Below are 17,790 nucleotides of genomic sequence, written 5' to 3' on the forward strand. Positions count from 1 at the left end.
ATAAAAGAAGATTTTTAATTGACTGATTATTGTGCCTTTATGTTTGTCAGATATACAGAAGAATTATGTAGATATAACAAAATTAAACCCAAGATAAAGTATCTTTTCAATCTTGAATATATCACCAAATAGCTTCTTCATTGCAGAGTATCAGAACATACAAGGGAATCTGTTTGGGAGCACAGAATGCCAGCAAAGAAGAATTACAGGGATATGATAGTGGAAACAAAAAGATCTCAAGCACTTCTCTGAATCCTGACTGTTTCAAATAAAAGTACTTCTCTATAGGTGCACATTGCTCAGGAATTCAGGTAGACTAAGTCAAGAGGGTTTTTTTAATCAAGTTTTCTGTTAACAAGAGAACTGTGTGACATGAAAAGAGAAAAACTCACTGCCAGCAGGAAATCAATTCTCTGCTCTGTACCTGCGGAGATTGAAAAGTGCCTCCCAGTGTTTCTCAGTCATATTCTTGATTTGCTGCATCTCATCTACTATTAAATATTTCCATCTCATTTTCATGAATGCCGTGTGGCCTTTGAACAGCTGCTTGTAGGAAGTGATGCACACATTGAAGCTGTTGGGTTCTGTCCATTCCTATGGAAAAGGAAAGAAAGGATGAGACAGAAAAGTTAAGGCAGAACTCTCAAATATCTTACAACCAGCTACTTCTTCATTAGAAAAGACATATAAGACAGATATACACAGGCTAAATGTACAGGCAACAGTGTAAGAGTTGCAAAATACAGCACCTGTCTTTTTGCCCTAAGTTCTCTTTGGCTCCCAAAGTAGAGAAGTATTTTCAAGCCTGGGCACCAGCGTTTCAATTCCAGCTCCCACTTCAGTATGTTACAGCTCCGGACAACAACAAGGTGGGGACCCCAGTTCCCTACAGAAGGGGAAACACAGCAGTTAACACTGGAAAGAGACTCCTTACAAGGCATGTGGCTCATATTCTCCCTTGATTTTTTAAGTGCATTGCATTAAATTAATCATTAAAAGTGAGATCAAATAACAACAAACAGAGGCATTTTAATTACTAATCTACTCCTAGTCATTAAACCATTTGTAAGGTTTTTCTCTACTAGTAGGAATTTAAAAGAATTCAGAAGAATCTCTAGAGGGTAATAGGTTGATCAGACACTATTCTTGACTAGATAACACTATGTGTTATCTAGTCAAGTATAGTGTCTTACTTATGTCACAAAATATCGGAAAGTTATTCTGACACAATCTTACTCCTATCATTAACTAAAGCCTGATATGGTTCAGTAGGGGGAAAAAAAGTGACCCTAGTCTACAATTCACAAAGATAATGTGGCCTAGTACCTGTCTAAAACTGTTAGCCAAAAGAACTTACCTTCATTACAAGCCAAATGGGCAAAAAAGGCAATAATTTGCACTGTTTTTCCAAGCCCTGCCTCGTCTGCCAGGATGCCATTGAGATTCTTCCTGTACAGCTTTGCCAGCCAATCCAGCCCAATCTTCTGATATTCTCTGAGAGACCCATACAGCAGTGATGGAGTGTTGTATTTTACCTGTAATGTGGATAATTTGATATTCTTTCCTGAGTTAAATTTGCAGAGCATGGCATAAAGCATAAACATTCAAAAAAGTTAACTCAAAAAAAAAAAGGAATTTCTTGCTAAAAGCTACAAAAAAATGAAGAAAAAAGCATTCTTTATGTAAACATCAGCACATAGAAAACAGGGATTCTTACTGCTGTTGTTATCCTGGAGCTGCCTTTAGGTAACAACATCTCTGCTGCAGCAGCCACTTCTGCTATGTCTCTCATGTTCTTCTTGGGAGGACTTGACCTGTCCATGACCTTGTACTGATCAATGGTGAGAAGGGAGTCTATGAGGACAATTTCTTTCTGGGGACTTTCCCTATCAGACATGTGGTCTTCCATTTCTAGGAGAGAGAGAAAAATTACAGTGGTATCTAAAATATACTTCAGTAGCAGTTACACAAAGGAATTGAGATAACCAGGATTCAGACACAGGTCCAAAGGAGTCAGCCAACTTTTAAAAGCATTTCTGTGATTTTCAAGCTAGTTCAGGTAAAATGCAAATAGCCTAAGCTCAGGTTCATGTACATGTTGTGGACATTCACACTAGCTAGGCTAACATGGTATAATTATAGCCACCTATGAAGTCTGCTGTTTAATTCAGTGTACAGAGGCTTTTCTATGGCTCAGTACTGTACTTGAAAATCTCACACATCTTCATTTAGGACAGGCAAATACTGCCCTCTTTTCACAAACTGAGAAATTTTAAATGTGATTCACTCAAGATGTGCTTTCTCCTAGAACAAAATGTCTTTTCACAGAGTCCTGAAGAGTCAAGCAACTTATTTCACCTTGTAAATCAGCACAACTACTTCTAAAGATAGAGTAATTTACCTTCCTCACTGCTCTCCTCTTCACTGTCAGGCTTTGGCTGGGGCCAGTGAAAATTTTCTGCAAAGGCACCTTCATACATCTTTACCAAATCTTCCAGAGGCAATTCAGCTGAAGGTTATTAAAGGATGGAAGTTTTAAAAATACCAAAACTTGGAACAATAGATACTATTAATTATAATCTCATTACATTCTTCACAATTGCTAAAGCCAGTTTTCTAATCAGAAGTTAACTTCAGAGGTAATTATTAAGTGAATGATGGCAGTATTTATTTAATAACCTTGATTACAGAGAATGTTTGGCACTACACCAAGCAGTTTGCTCTCATACTCTGCTTTTTACTGCATTACAAACAAACCCTACAACCTTCAGTAAATCCCCAGCTGGGAAGGAAGGGACATCAAATGCAGTTTGACAATGCAACACTTCAGAAGTTTCAAATCTGAGCTGTAACTCCAGGATCCCTTGTCTGAGCTGCTAAAGCAGGAATGTACATACTGGCAGTGGCCAATCAATCAGCAAATATTCTCATTAGGAACCTGGCTGACTGGCCAAGGGTTATAATCCCTCCAACTGGCCAGTTCAGTGCAGCCACTAAGCTGCCAAACAGAGCAAACACACAGACCTGGAAATGGCATTTTCATCACCAGGCACGCTCAGCCTCATGGGCAGCCTGCCTCTGAAAATCTGCTTTTACCAGGCTAAGTGATACATCTCTGTGGGCTACTTTGCACACATCAAGCTCAGCACAGCAATCACATTGCTAATGAGAGAGAGCTGCTAGCCAGAGCACTGTCCCTAAAAGCACCTTATATTCAAATATTTATAACCTCCCTTCAAGATCAGCACTTAAGTGCCACTTTGGAGCTACTAAGTCAGTCACAAAACCCTTCTGGGATACTCAAGCCAGTTGATAAAGTGTCCATGTTCAATCTGATCCAGCCCTGGTGTTAAGTGTTCATCATGCACTCCTAGAACTTGGGCTGAGAGTCTTGGTGGAAGGTTTTAATGCAGTGCTTCACTAGAGAACTGCTTTTGCTCCAGCCACCCTGTGTGATAACCAGGACTGCTTTATAAAGTGCAGATCATCACTCCATAAACTGCTGCAGTTTTCCAAACAGAAAAAACTAAACACAGACTACACAGGACTGAACATCTGAATGCAGTCTCCCACCTCTAATCCTCTTTACAAATATAACAAGTGCTGTGTGTTTCCAGCTGTTGTTTCAGAGCCCAGCCCAGAGAAGAACCAAGCCACGTGCCTACCTTCTTTGGCTAGATTAGACAATTCAGTTTGATGGTTTATGTTTCCCTCTTTAGCTTCTTGCTCTTCAATTGTTTCTTCTTCATCTTCAACTGCAAGAAAACAAATGCAAATCTTGGGTAAATTATACAATAATTCAGGAGGCTTGTAATTCTAGTCCCCTGAAGTGAATGAGCACAGAATATTCTAAGTCTGCAGAATAATTTAAGCCTGCGGGATTTAAAAAGAATTAAATATGTATGGAAAACAAGATAATCTGAAAGCAACTATATGCAGTATTTGAAAGGTAAATGAACAGGAGAGAAGCACTTCTGCCTCAGGACAGAAAGCATTTAAGTGTTGATTGACATTGTTCCCCACAGGTTGTTCTGAGGCTTTGAACAGGGGAGTTCCTTTGTCAGGAACATGACAGAGTGGTCACCAACAAGAAAGGACCCAAAGCAGATGGGTATTTCAGTCTAAAATCCTCAAAAGAGCTTCAAGACCATTAGTAAGGCCTGACAAATGAAATAATGAGGACAGAAAGAATTAAAATCCATCAATAATGACAGCAGTATCATTTCAAGGAAAATGTTGTTTTCAGATTTTCACTAGAGCTCTTTTAGGGATAATTTACTATTTAATTGACTGTCTAATATCTCTAAGAAAAAGATGAAGGTTGATATTTGGTTCATGAAGAGCACTGCACCCACACAGTAACAGACTGAAAACCTGTGGGTTTAATATTCAACTTATGTACTATGCTATGAATGCAAATTTTTGGGAAATTACTTACCCTCCTCATCAGTCAAAGATGTGCTTGCCTTTCTTTTCCTTCCAGATGATGAACCCCCCTAGCATTAAATAATTGTAATATTTAAAATCAGAGAAAACAGAAGATAAGCAGGGGGCTTTGTTTGTTTTTTAAAAATAACAAAACATGCCTTGCAGTCCCAAAAGCATTTGCTGATAGACATTTAACACCTATTAGCACTTCCCTGGTCATGCCAAACCAGAAATTCTAATTCTGAATTGATGGGAGTGTGCAGTCTGCCACTTGCACTGCTCATGGGTCAAATTATTCAGGTCCAGCTGTGGTACAAAACTTTTAGCCAGACTGGCTCAAGGACTAAATTTTTTCACTAGTCAATAAAAAAGAGATATGCACAGGCCTATAATTGTCTCAGCTGTCCAGTGCACTCTGTAGAATTGTTTAGCCTGTGCCAATTAACTCTCACAGCCAGTGCTGGGCCTCAGTTTGGCTGATAACACATGCTAAGGCTTGTTCCTAGCAGGAAATTCAGATGCAGGCACTCTGCTTGGTAGAGGGGGAGTATTCCAGCACATGGGCATCAGCTGTGCCTCAACAGATGGCTCAGGGCCTCAGATCCCTAGTCCATTTTTTTCCAATTGCACAGACACAGCCAATGAGTCCTTAGCACACATTTTATCCAGGGAAAAAGATATCCAAGTTTCATTCAGTTTGATCCATTCTGTACCACACACCTTCATCTCTCAGCAGATAAATCTCTGCTGAACATCTGAAAACACATTTCATGCCCCACCAAGTCTACCCCCCTGGCTACTGTAAATGAACCTCCTGCCCAAGTCTGGCAATTAATTTGTATTTTTTTGGTCTTCCATCTCAGAATGAATGATTCACAGCCACTAAGGACATGTGCCAACCACAATCCCCTTCCTAACCAGAAAAGCAAAATTATACTTGTGCTTGTGACTGAATGTTCATTCGTAAGTAACTATAGTGAAATCTTCTTATCATCACCATATATTTTTAAAAAATCACCTTTATCAAAACTCTTTCACATATGTAGTCACATTTAAACCAATTTGATGGCTTTTTCAAAAAATAAAAACTTACCATTTCACTTTCTTTTTCCAAATAAAGGTCTTCCTTTGCATCCTTACCTGGAAAATTATTACACTTGATGTATGTATTCATCATCTAGCAATTTTACACTTCTCACATGAACTTTTAAATGTATTCAAAAGAAAACACAAGAAGTATTAACAAAATCTAACACAAAACCATAAAAACCCATAAATCATTATTCAGATCTATTCACAACCCATTATTAGCAACTCACAATTTTACCACTGAGATTAACCTGCACTGAGTGAAATTATATAAAACAGTACCATCAAAATTCAGACTATATTTCTTATGAAATGGAATGCAATTACCTTTTCTTGAAAATCTCTTTAAATTCAAAGCTTTTTTCCTCTTCTCTTGAAATTCAATTTGCAGTTTAATTTCAACAACCTGAAATGTAAAGCAAGTCTAATAAATCACTTTTATTTTACAAATAAACTCCTGAAGATGAAAAAACCACCACAAGTTGCACAAGTCTAAGTGAGTGGGTACTTTACCTGCTCAATATTAGACCAGAAATACTCTATTTCTCTAGCAATGGATGCTGCAATCCTCCTCAGTTTGTTCTGTTCCTCCCTTTTAGCTCGCTCTTCGTTAAGTTTCTTTTCTTCATGGTAACGAGCCACAGTTCTTACCATCTAAAATACCATGAAATACTGAATTAGGTTACCTCAAAATACATTTCATTGCATTTCTTAAGATTATAGTGGTTATCAGCAGCCAGATGTTGACCATAGCTTTACACACATAGCACTTACCTCCAGTATTTCTAATTCTTACCATGCCAATAAAGCAACAGACATGAAATTCAAAGGAAAAAAAATGCAACTATAACTAAGCAATCAGGTAGGAAACTCTTAATTCACTCTCTGAATACGAAAATTAGGAAATAAATTCCACTGAAATTAGCAGCAAACACACAAAAGAAAACTTTTTTTTTCAGACAGCACATATGAAGTCACAGAAATCACACCACAAAATGTCAGAGACCAAAGTTAAAATGAGTTCAAAAAGAGTGTACATACATGAGTGAAAGATCAGTCAATGGCTGCTAAGACTGACTTGATTGCAACCTTTAGCTCAGGAGGTCCCTAAAACATTGACTTCCAGAAGTTTGAAGCAAAGTGCCAGGGGAAGGATCATTTCACATTTGCCCTTCCTGTTTCTCCTATTCTTAAAAACCTACCATTGGCCACAAATGCAAGTCCAGATTTAAATTATATTCAAAATGCAGATATTTATTGTACAAAATAATACGCTTATTTCAATACTTTGCTTCTGAGTTTCCATCATTTCAGAATATACAATAGAAAAAAACATGGCAATTTAAACTAATGACCTTCAGTTGCTCTGTTCATTACCCTAAATTGGTCATAAATGTATCAAAAAAAAAAAAGATGCAACATTGCTGGTATCCATAGAAAACCTTTGCTTATTGTAAATTAACAGATTTTAAATATTTCATCTCACACCATAGAAATTTTCATTGCACTACTGCATTCCTGCTCTGCTGCTCTCTCCTCCTGTGGAAACACTTCTCTACCATGTTTCCACTACTGTCTTTACTCTTATTTTTCTGGGAGATTAAGAAAAAATAACTAGACAGACAACCACATCCAGTGGAAGCTATTTACAAAATTCTGTATTTACTCTTTATTGGCTGGAAATAACTCATTTGTGAGACAGGCATGACAGCTCCAGTTTTTATTTAAATATAACCCAGTAGGCTCCTAAAAAAGCTATTTGATCTCCAGAGGAATAAAATCCACAAACTGTTATTTGCATCCACAATGTGTACAATTATCTTGTCTGTCTCAGGTGCCATATGCAAAACTGACAACAAAACTTCTCATTTGAGGTAAAAGTTAGTGCCTCATCTTTCTTTTGCTTCTATCTGTAGCAAAAAATACCTCAATAGCTTTGCTACCAAACTGAGTGATGTAAACACTTATTGCTCTGAGTTATAAAATGGTTCTAATGTACCTTCTTAGCAGTTGCCATCTTCCATTTTCTCTCCTGGGCAAAATCAGTTGCCATCCACTGCATTTCTTCCAGCAAATAATCCCAGTGGGATTTTGGTCTTGGAGCCTCTTGGAGTTTAGGCAGTCGCCTGGGGGACCATAAACCTTCCTTTCTCAGTTCTGCTATCCGCTGGTGGATTTGATTTTCCTTAAAAAGAAGTACAGAGACTTACAATGAAGCTGCAGAATGCACCTGAAGTCATAGAATCAGAGGAAAAATAGTAATTCTCCCACTATATGAAATTAATTGACAGGAAAATAAAAGTGTAAAAGCATCACACAGAATATATCTTACCAGCTTGACTTGCTCAGCCAGCTTGTCTTGAGAGTTTTCCTGTGGCAACACCGCTGCATTCTGAGCTGGACTTTGTGTTTTAGGTGCTGCTGCTGCTACTGCTAAGCCAGGAGGCTTGGATGCAATAGGAGACAGGGACTTGGTGGTGGCTGGAGAGGTCCTGTTTGTTTGCACTGGGTATGGAGAAGGTGGTGCTGTGCCTGGGATCGCCGCTGGGGCGATGGATGAGGTAGGTGGCAGTGGATTTGCTGCAAGACGCTGAGAACTCTGAGCAGGATCTGCAGATGGCCGTGTCAGAGTCACAGTCTGCCCAAGAAACACACTGGTTACTGATGAGTAAGGATTCAATACTTAATCTACACTAGAGCAGAACATAATGGAGACTTTAACTTAGTAACAAATGTGCACCTGTGTCGCAAAACAACGCAAAATGAACGACACAAGGCAAAAAAGGTGCATTTATTTCTGGACTTTGATATTTATAGAATTCTAGAAGTGAGCATGGATTGGAGGACGAATTGCTACTTCTCCAACCACACTGGCCAAACTAACATTTTCTCTTCCTCCAGAAAGGAATGCAAAGCAATTATTATTTACATGAAAAGCGCATGAGAAACTGTATTACAAAAATGTAAACATCAGGAGGCTTAGAAGAACTTTAGAAGAACAAGGCGACACACCTGCATTTCTACAAGGAAAGGATTTAATTGTCCAGTGGAATTAAGAGATGAAGATAGCATTCTAAGGTTTTACTGGCCACGGAAACAAACCCATCCATGTTCACCCCATACCTGCTGCTGTATGGCAGCTTGTGGCTGTGACACTTGGCCGGGCGCCTGTCCCTGCACGTGGATGGCCGGTGGCACCTGCTGCTGCAGCGGCGCTGGAAGCGGGGCGGCCGTCAGGGGCACGCTCTGGGGCTGGATCTTCACCTGGATCTGGGGCTGGGCTGGAGGCTCCACCAGCTGGGGCTGCTGCTGCTGCTGTGGGAGCTGCAGGGTGGCGGGCAGTGACGCCACGGGGACGCTGGCGGGCTGCAGGCGCGCGGGCAGCTGCGGCGGCGGCGTGTGCAGGCTGGCCGCGTTCTGCACCGGGGGGCCCTTGGAGGGGTCGTACTGCTGCTGGCTCTGCTTCTGCCCCGTCAGCTGCACCGTCTGCGGCGTGGGAGGCATCCCTCCTGCAGGGCAACAGGAAACACGTGCAGGTGAGGTTAAAACATTCAAATGCCCGATGGTCTCTGTGGATTTAAGGAGGAAATCGACTGCGAATAGAGTGGTTTTGTTACTTACTTTGCCACAAGACACCATCACTTGAAAATACCACATCACAATCACAAAATAAATCACCATTACAATAAACAACGAAGTACTTCATGCACAGGACTGTAACTAAAATTTGGAGCACAGCAACTAAAAAAGAGCATGTCATTATAGGTCTTCTAAATTTCGTATACTCAAAAAAAAAAGGAGTGGTGAACTAATGGAGTTTAACCTAAAATACCAGCATGAAGTCTAAACACTACTTAGTCTTTCTAAGAACACATTCACTCTAACACATATTCTAAAGCTTGGCATGACTAATGAATAAAAATTTGTCGTGATGTTCCAATTAGATGGTTTCCTTGTCATAAATCATTGGTTCAGTTCCAGAATTCTCAGACTGGCCATTTTGCATCAGCACCTGTGACGTATTTCCATGCCCACATGCACCTTTGGAGCCCGTCACTCAGCTCCTTAAACGAACCAGGCATTGCATACCAAGTATTAATTTACATGGAGAAGTGTGTGGTGGGACTAGGATCTTGGCAGGCCAGAAGCCAAAGTTTCTAGTTCCATCACCAACATCTCCTTGTGAAATTAATGTGCAGCTGGCATGTGGTGACACAGTACCTTGTGCCGTTGGCATTAGCTGTTGAAGAGGAACTCCTGAAGCCACACCCGGGTGCTGAAAAACCATCCCATGACGGCCCACTTCAATTCGTGGTCTCTTAGACGAATCTGTGATATTCAAATTCCATTTATGGCATGGTATAATGGAATGGGTTCAGTTTTACAAAGCAAACTACTACACATGACTCCACCGTCAGCTCCGAAAGCTACAACTACTGTACATGTGTAGCATTGATGAAGAACATGCTCCAGGGCCAGAGTCCCTCTGACTTCAAGTTGGCCATCTCCAATCTTCTCAGCCAGAACAATCAACCTAACCATGTCTCCATGCCTGCCAAATCCAGGCCTATCTACTGGGAGTGGAGTGCACTCTTCCCACAGCACCAGTCACACAGTAGATAGTCCTAAGGATCTGGTGATTCCCAAGGTGAGGCAAAAATGTGTTTTTGAACAGTGGGCTCCGATCACTGTGTGGAAAAAAAAAAGAGGATGGAAGTGAAATTGTGCCTGTGGAACATACCTGCTGGTGCAAGGGCCTGCTGCTGTCTCTTAAAAGCTTCAATCTCTATGGTGCTCACAGTCCCCGTCACCGGAGTCCCTGTATGCGTTTGCTACAGGGAAAAGAAAACAAATCACAGAGGTTCAATCTGCAGATGGTCTGACACCAGGAGAGAATTTATAAGCAGATCTAAGGAGGCCAGCACAGAAAAAGTCCTTCAGAACAGCTGTACAACAAAGGAAACAAGACTCATTCATTATCTGCTATGACGTTTTAGTTATCCACAATGCACAAACACTCTTTGTTGAGTTTTAATTTTACAGTGATTAGGTTGTTTATATATAATGACACCTACATTTTGTTAAGTGATACCAAATTCAGGAAAATGGGATATGTAAAAAAACAAACTTGCCCAGTATTTTTTGGTTTTTTTTTTTTTTTAATTAATGGAAATTTTCATTAGTGTATTATATCCGTGTAAAACATCAGTAACACAAATTCATCCTTGTCCTGAAAATAGTTAATTTGAGTCTCCAGCTCTCTCAGGATAGAGCTTTGTGAGAGTTGCCATTGAAATATTTCAGGAAAAAGCTAGGAAGATGGAATAATGAACTCAGCCAAGGTACACAAGTTCCAGTTCCAGTTTTCCAGATGCTGGACTTGTACCTGTTTGCACAGCTGACAAAATGAGTCTCATGAATAAACTCAGTGAGGAGAAACAATATTGCCCTAAGGCTAAGGTGACATCAGAGCTCACCAGAAATTACTATCCATTTTGTCTGAGGATAAACAGCACACAAACTATGAATTAACAGGCCTGGAAGAGTTCTGTTGATATTGAGATGCAAAAGGAATCACTGGGCTCTGATTCAGCAAGCTGGAATTTAGCTTCAGTAAGATTACACAGTGCATTCAAACTTTATTTTTAAATCACTACATTTAATATCAACAATGATGGCAAGAACCTGTCCCAGAGAATCCTTTCAGCATCAAGCACAGGTGACAGGCTCACATACAGGATTACTGAAGCAAACAAATTTGGGTATATGACAATTTTAATGCTCTTTGGGCCCTCAGTATACTGGCAAGTATTTATTAATGTCCATCAGTGTCTGTGCAAGTCCAATTCCTTTCAGTGAGTTTCCAAGTAATTTTTAAATTCTCCTCAGTATTTGGTTATGCTGTACCAAATATTTTACTGTGAAACTTAATATGAGAAAAATAAGGGCTACCCCAAAAACTGTCATAAGAGATTCCATCAGAAAATACAAAGACAGACTATGTATGGCAGTCTCTGCATCCTGGGAAATGAATTCATTTAGCACTCTAGTTCTCAAAGTGTACTTTTCTAAGGGTGAGAGCCTTAAACATGTTGAGGTGTAGTAAGGGTTTGCAAATGTTGTGAAATTTTTTGATGACAACACAAAAGGCAGTAATTTCCTTTTTTTTTTTTTTTTACTTTATTCACATGTATTTTCTCCTCTGATTTTTACCAAAATTTTACCAATTTAAATTAAACCCACAGAGGTAAACACCAATCTGTATTGAAATAAATCCCAGCAGTGACATCCTGCATCTCCAGTGCTTCACTGCATGCTGTTAATAATCACAGCCAACATCACCTACAATGACTGGGCTTCAAATACTTCTTTTTGAGCTGAATATATCTCATGCCCCTCAGGCTCAATCAATAGCTGTGAATTAATAATACTTTATGTCCTTGCTGCTCTGAGGGCATTTGCAGCCACTTCATACAGATACAGCCTTAAGATGTAAATTCTGGTTTTAAATGTCTCTGATTCATATGCACAGTTCACTGCCATTTCACACCCAATAGGGATTAAGTTTTCAAATATTTGTGTTGTCACAAGGTAGACATGCAGCATATTTCAGGTCCAACAGCCAGTGTCTGGCAGAGCATCATAGACCTGGGCATTCACAGAATTTTCAAAATAAGCAACAAGAATTGATTATTTAAATGCTACTAAATTGACTAACAAATTCAGTTTATGTCCCATTTGTCTCAGATGCTGCTAGGACATCAGTTGAAGAAATTTTATTCTTCAAACTCCACATTAAATGCCATTTATTTCACCTGCTCTCTCCCTCTGGACGACTGCATACTCACAGTTTCAGGCTGTATCTCCACTTTAGGATTTTTGGCTGACATTTTCTTAAGAATATGCCTCCCAGCTGTCTGCATTTAGGCCAGACTCTTCAGAGAGCAGACATGTTATGTTTTCATAAATTGCAGTCACATACCAATAATATTAGACTAAAACTGTCCCAACTTTAATTAAAATAATGTAGCTGTCCCGAGGTCATGATTATGCAGCATGCACACAATAATCACTCTGAGCACTGCCCTTCTGCACTGGGATTTGAATGGTGATGCTGATTGGGACACATTATTTCTCCATAAATAGTTGCAAAGAGCAAGACTGATGGAAAGAAATGCAACTTTCTGTTAGCAGTTTGTACTGAAAGGTCAGTACCACACAGAGAGTTTTGTGCATTTTTAGCATGAACCAGTTTCCCTGAAACTGCATGGTACAATACCTTCAGAAGTATCACCACTGCTGCAGCTACAGCTTGGTGGTAACCCTAATCACACAATAAATAACCTGATATAATATTAGGCATTTTAAACAGCTTAAATGGAGCCTGACCACCTAAGGAGGCTTCCAGGACATGTCAGTATTGGCCCTAAGAGCTCTCAGTGCAATCCCCTTTGCTGCACAACTCCTTTGTACAATATCACAGGAACATCCCATTTGTTCCACACAGGAACACAACCCATCCTGTATTTCATTCCACTTTCCATTTCCACAGGCCACATAAAGGCAGCACAGCCTGTACAGCTGCTGTGGTACAGCAGAGTCATTCACCCTGCCACACCTGCTAAGCATATCATTGAGCTAAAAGGTAAATATTTTAGTTGCAGATGGAATTAGGGCATATTACTTCTCAGGGTATATATGTAGTGATGTCTGGGTAACAGAGTTGAAGGCAGCTGCATAAAACCACACTAAACTGAAAAGCTGTATCATCAGTATGTCACAAACATTTTAACTGATTATCACATTTATTTCTTGGCTTTCTCCAGCATTCCTCATGAAAAAAGAAAAAAAATTTGTTAAAAATAACTTTTATAATAAAAATTAGCACTTCTGTTTCTTCTTTCCAACATTTATGGCAGAGCTAATGGAAAGCAGTTAATTATTTAAAACAAATTGTGCCAGAGGATTAGTACTGTTGTTTAACACATTTCAGGGAAGGCAAATCCAAAACCTTCTGTAGCCACACTCAAAACCTTTAATACATAAGGGGAAGAAAAAAAAAGAAAAGAATTTTAGAAGAAATCCACAATTACAATGCCACAGACAAAGAATCCATATCATCACTACGCAGAATGCACAAATGAACCAAATGCATTAGGGATACAAAGACAAACAAACCAAAGTGAAAACATTCAAGCTGAAAGTTAATGCAATAAGCCAGCAACCTGGAGACAAAGCTTTAACTTCCTCAAGGCTTCAGTTATACTGATGCATTTGAAGACTGCAGAGGTTTTTTGGTTTTGTTTAGATGATAAGGGATGGGCTCTTGGGAAAATTCTAATTCATCTAAGAAATATCAAATCTGAATGAAGAAAAAAAATCTGGGATGAAACTACATTTTAGAACCATTGAAAAGTACCTGAAATGGTTGCTGCTGGGATGAAAAAGCAGCAGAAACATTTGGAGGAAGCTGGGTTGCTATAGCGACAGGAGTACCAGTCTGCCCATCCTTTCCTGTCACAACCTTTACCTGAGAGAAATATTTTGGGAAAAAAAAAAAAAAAGAAGGGAGAATCATTTTCTTTTTAGAAGTTTTTCTTTTTTTAAAATGTTCAACACACTCCTTTGGTACTGATGGCACCTCACTGAAGAGGGGATAATAACTAAACCACCACCAGTACAGCTTGTTTTGAGCACAGCCCATTTTTAGAGTTCTGTCTTACTTTTAATAGCAGAACAGAGCACAGCCTTGACTGTTTATTGTGACTCTTTATTGTGACTTCTGTCACTGGAAACGTTTTCTTAAATCCAGTTAACATAAAAGTGTGCTTTAAACTGAATGATTGCTGCTGCTAACAGACAACAAATTAGCATGACAGACAGTTTGAACGTAAGAGAGCTTCAACATTTATTTAAGCAATGAGCACAGCCACCATTCACTCTCCCCTCCAATTCCCAAAGAAATCAACCTTCCAGGCAGGGGATGAAGCGCGTTGCTTTAGCAGAAAGTGATAGAGGGGAGGGGGAAATAAAACAGAACACGACAACAAAATACAAAGAAAGAACATACTCAAAAGGTGTCTTAATCTTTCAGAAGGATTCATTGCTTGAAAACACATAAAGACTTCAGCTGTTGCACTTGGCAAAATTCTCCAGCAGTTACAGGGACAAGAAGCTTCCACAAACAAAAGAGGATCCACCGCGAGAAGGCAGCGAAGTACAGCAAATTCTCAACCCAAAACACCACGGGGCAGAGACTGAACTCTAAATTTAAAGTGTACAGCACCACTGACTTGAAGGAACCTGTACCATTTACACCCACTAAAGATCCCTCAAAGTGTGCAGATGGTAGTTAAAAATACCTGGTTATTTCAGCTGACAAACACGCAACCCAACAAGAACACCTAAACAATTTGACAAAACACAAACCAGGTGAAAAAAAAATACTGAATATCCATTGTCAATAAATTACAGTAACAGGCTAGCTTTTATGTTACTATATAAAGTAATGATTCCTTCAAAATTGTCTGTAACTGTCACAAGCAGAAATATATTCTACCTAATTAAGAAGCTTATACAACAAAGTGCTGAACAAATTAAACTTCAGCCATTATTCTGTTAAAATTTCCCACTAATTCCAACTGAAGGTATGATTGCTAATGATTCATACCTAAGAGCCATTAAATTTGAGAGAAGGCACTCATTTCCAAAGGGTATTCAAAGCAACACAAGGTTCTTTACATAATATTGGTTCCTCTACAAACTGGCAGCTACATAATTCACAAATTTTAGAAGATATTTATGAGTACCAAGTGGTGCAGGGGCATCAATTCTATCTACCCTGCTGCAACCACTTGCCAAGTTGGCTTGTGGGCAGGCTCTGCACCAGACCAGTGCTCCAGCACCCACAGATGGGTACAAAAGTGCAGGAAAAGCTGCACAGCATCTGTTTCTGGCAAGCCTCTCTCAAGTTCTTTGCCATCAATAAGCAGTGAATTCAAGTTAGTGATTTAAACCTTTGCATAAGTAACAAAGTGAACTTGTCAATGTCCAATCTGTAAGGGCTGGTTGTAAATCCTTTAAACAGCAGCTCACACACAGAGCTCCAGGACACTCTGAATAATGCAATATATGACTGTGGACCTTTACACATGTTCTCCCTCACTAATTAGATTAATTCACTTTTTTTGTTGGCTGCAGCAACACTGAACTTCAATAACATCTATGATTAGAACTCACATGAGTCAGGCTAACTTCTTGTAATGCTTTTGCTCATTCTTTTTTGGTTTGTCCAAGTCTAGCTAAGTGAAATTCAAACTATGATTACTAGTCATAACCATTCCAAGAGCTTAAAACCATTTCCACACTTCTACCATCTTTATTTGTGTGCAGCTAGGACAGTTAAAGCTCCCTCTCTATGCTTTTATTTTCAATCCAAAAATCTAACAGCACACTCAAACCAACCCATTGAATCACACTACCCAGCAGAATTGCATTCTTTCAGGCCAACTATTTTATTAAAAACTGCCATACTTCACCAAGCAAAAATACTTTTAATGTCCTGTCCCATTCTTTAATACTTCACAATCCCAGTGCTACAACTTCATCTATGATTTTATTCCAAAAAAGTTTCTTACCTCATCATTGATGACCTCAGATTGTTCTTCCTCTTCTTCCTCCTCCAGATCCAAGTCATTTTGCCTCAGGTATGCTTGCAGAGGAACACAATGCTTCTTCTTAAAAGCTAAAAAGTCCATCATATTCCCTTGAAGATGTTGCAGGAAAAACAGTTCAATCAAACACTCCTTAAAAGTTTCCTTAAGAATTTCCATCTGCTTGTGGTGATGATCCAAACATAGCTTTCTCATTTGAGCAGTTTCTTGGTTGGCAGGAGGAATCTCCTCCAACTTTTTGGGCTGTTTTTTCACTGCTGTGCTAGCTGTAGGAGTGAGAGGAAGACTCGACAGCCCCTGTGGCACGGTGGCCCGTGAAGGACTCGTGGAAGGAGGAGGTGATGTCATTCCAAACGCGCTCGGTCCTCCAACTCCTGCTATCAATCCACCAGAAGTCCTGTCAAATCCAATGGGTCTACTCAGCTGCTGCCCTTGAAGCACTTGCTGCTGCTGCTGCATTAGCTGCCCCTGGATAATATTGCTGATTTGGGGTGGCAAGCTGGTCGTCGTGATGTGGCCTGGGCTGGTCAACGATTGCATGTTTGCCCCGCTGGCCACGGGGCTCTGAGGGCCGAGGTGGTGGATGGTGCCCCCGGACTGCGAGTGCGGCTGCGAGAGCCGGCGCTCCCTCACGGTGCCGGGCGGGCCGGACGATGGCAGCTGCACTTGGGCAGCAGCTCCTTGAGCAATCTGCGCTATCCCCGGTCCTTCCTGGTACACAAAGTGGCCGCCGTTGGAAGGGCTCAGGCTGATCTGCCTCACCAGCACGCTGGCATCAACAAAGCCTCTGGTGGGGCTCTGGCTGCACATGCCCAGGCCGGGCCCGGGGGTGCCGGCGCGGACGTTGGGCAGCGCCTGCACCGGCACCGGGTTGGGCTGGGTGGGGCTCTGCGACTGCACCTGCTGGGGCAGCGGAGAGGTGACCTGGATGTACGAGGGGGAGCCATGCTCGAAGCGCCTCTGCTGGGGGCTGAACTGAAAGCTGGGGGACGTGGGGTTTGGCAGCGGCAGCGGGGTGAGCGTGATCTGCTGGTTGCCCGAGGCCACCGGGCCCACGTTCTGCAGGGTGATGTTCACGTTCTGCCCGGCCACGGGGCTCCGGCTCATGATGAACTGCTGGATCTGGTAACTGGGTGACTGCGGCGCCGAGGGGCTCGCGGAGGGAGCGAAGGAGGCAGCGGGGGACTGGGGTAGATTCGCCTGTTGCTCTTCTCCCTCGCTGCCCGTGAAGGACCTGGATCTCTGCAGCTGGCGCTGGGCATTCTGAGGGCCATTGCCATGGTGCATTCTCACTGATCTAAGGTTTTACAGTGTCTAAAGAAATACACAAAAACAGACATTCAGGGAATGTAAAAACTCTTCTGCAACTGAAACTATATAGTTACAACTAGAAAGATTAGTTACAGTAAGAACTCTGTTATCCTGGTTTTGCAGTTACTTAAAATGTTTCAAATTATCCAAAACCCTCAGCACAGCCAAATCTCAATTAAATCCCTCATGAATTTCTTTAGCTAATACTACTATTGAATAGTCTTACAAATGTTGTATTCCCCTTGGCTAGGCAGAATGACTTCAAATAATAATAAAAAGAAAAAGAACG

The 17,790-nt window shown here is 40.7% G+C and overlaps 1 protein-coding gene across 1 annotated transcript in view; it reads right to left on the bottom strand.

Annotated features, from left to right (window-relative positions):
- Window positions 1-17,477, bottom strand: part of EP400 (E1A binding protein p400) — a 45,743-nt gene extending 28,266 nt beyond the window's left edge. Inside the window, exons 1-16 of the mRNA XM_058816591.1 lie at window positions 16,155-17,477; window positions 13,937-14,047; window positions 10,259-10,349; window positions 8,641-9,026; window positions 7,850-8,155; window positions 7,517-7,702; window positions 6,031-6,171; window positions 5,845-5,923; window positions 5,522-5,568; window positions 4,439-4,496; window positions 3,666-3,755; window positions 2,402-2,509; window positions 1,718-1,911; window positions 1,358-1,535; window positions 750-886; window positions 425-594 (exon numbers count right to left, since the gene is read on the bottom strand). Coding sequence (XP_058672574.1) covers window positions 425-594; window positions 750-886; window positions 1,358-1,535; window positions 1,718-1,911; window positions 2,402-2,509; window positions 3,666-3,755; window positions 4,439-4,496; window positions 5,522-5,568; window positions 5,845-5,923; window positions 6,031-6,171; window positions 7,517-7,702; window positions 7,850-8,155; window positions 8,641-9,026; window positions 10,259-10,349; window positions 13,937-14,047; window positions 16,155-17,477 — 3,605 coding nt within the window. The remainder of the gene's footprint in view (window positions 1-424; window positions 595-749; window positions 887-1,357; window positions 1,536-1,717; window positions 1,912-2,401; window positions 2,510-3,665; window positions 3,756-4,438; window positions 4,497-5,521; window positions 5,569-5,844; window positions 5,924-6,030; window positions 6,172-7,516; window positions 7,703-7,849; window positions 8,156-8,640; window positions 9,027-10,258; window positions 10,350-13,936; window positions 14,048-16,154) is intronic.
- Between the last annotated feature and the right edge of the window lie 313 nt (window positions 17,478-17,790).

The sequence above is a fragment of the Ammospiza caudacuta genome, chromosome 18 (genome assembly GCF_027887145.1).
Source record: "Ammospiza caudacuta isolate bAmmCau1 chromosome 18, bAmmCau1.pri, whole genome shotgun sequence".
NCBI lineage: Eukaryota > Metazoa > Chordata > Aves > Passeriformes > Passerellidae > Ammospiza > Ammospiza caudacuta.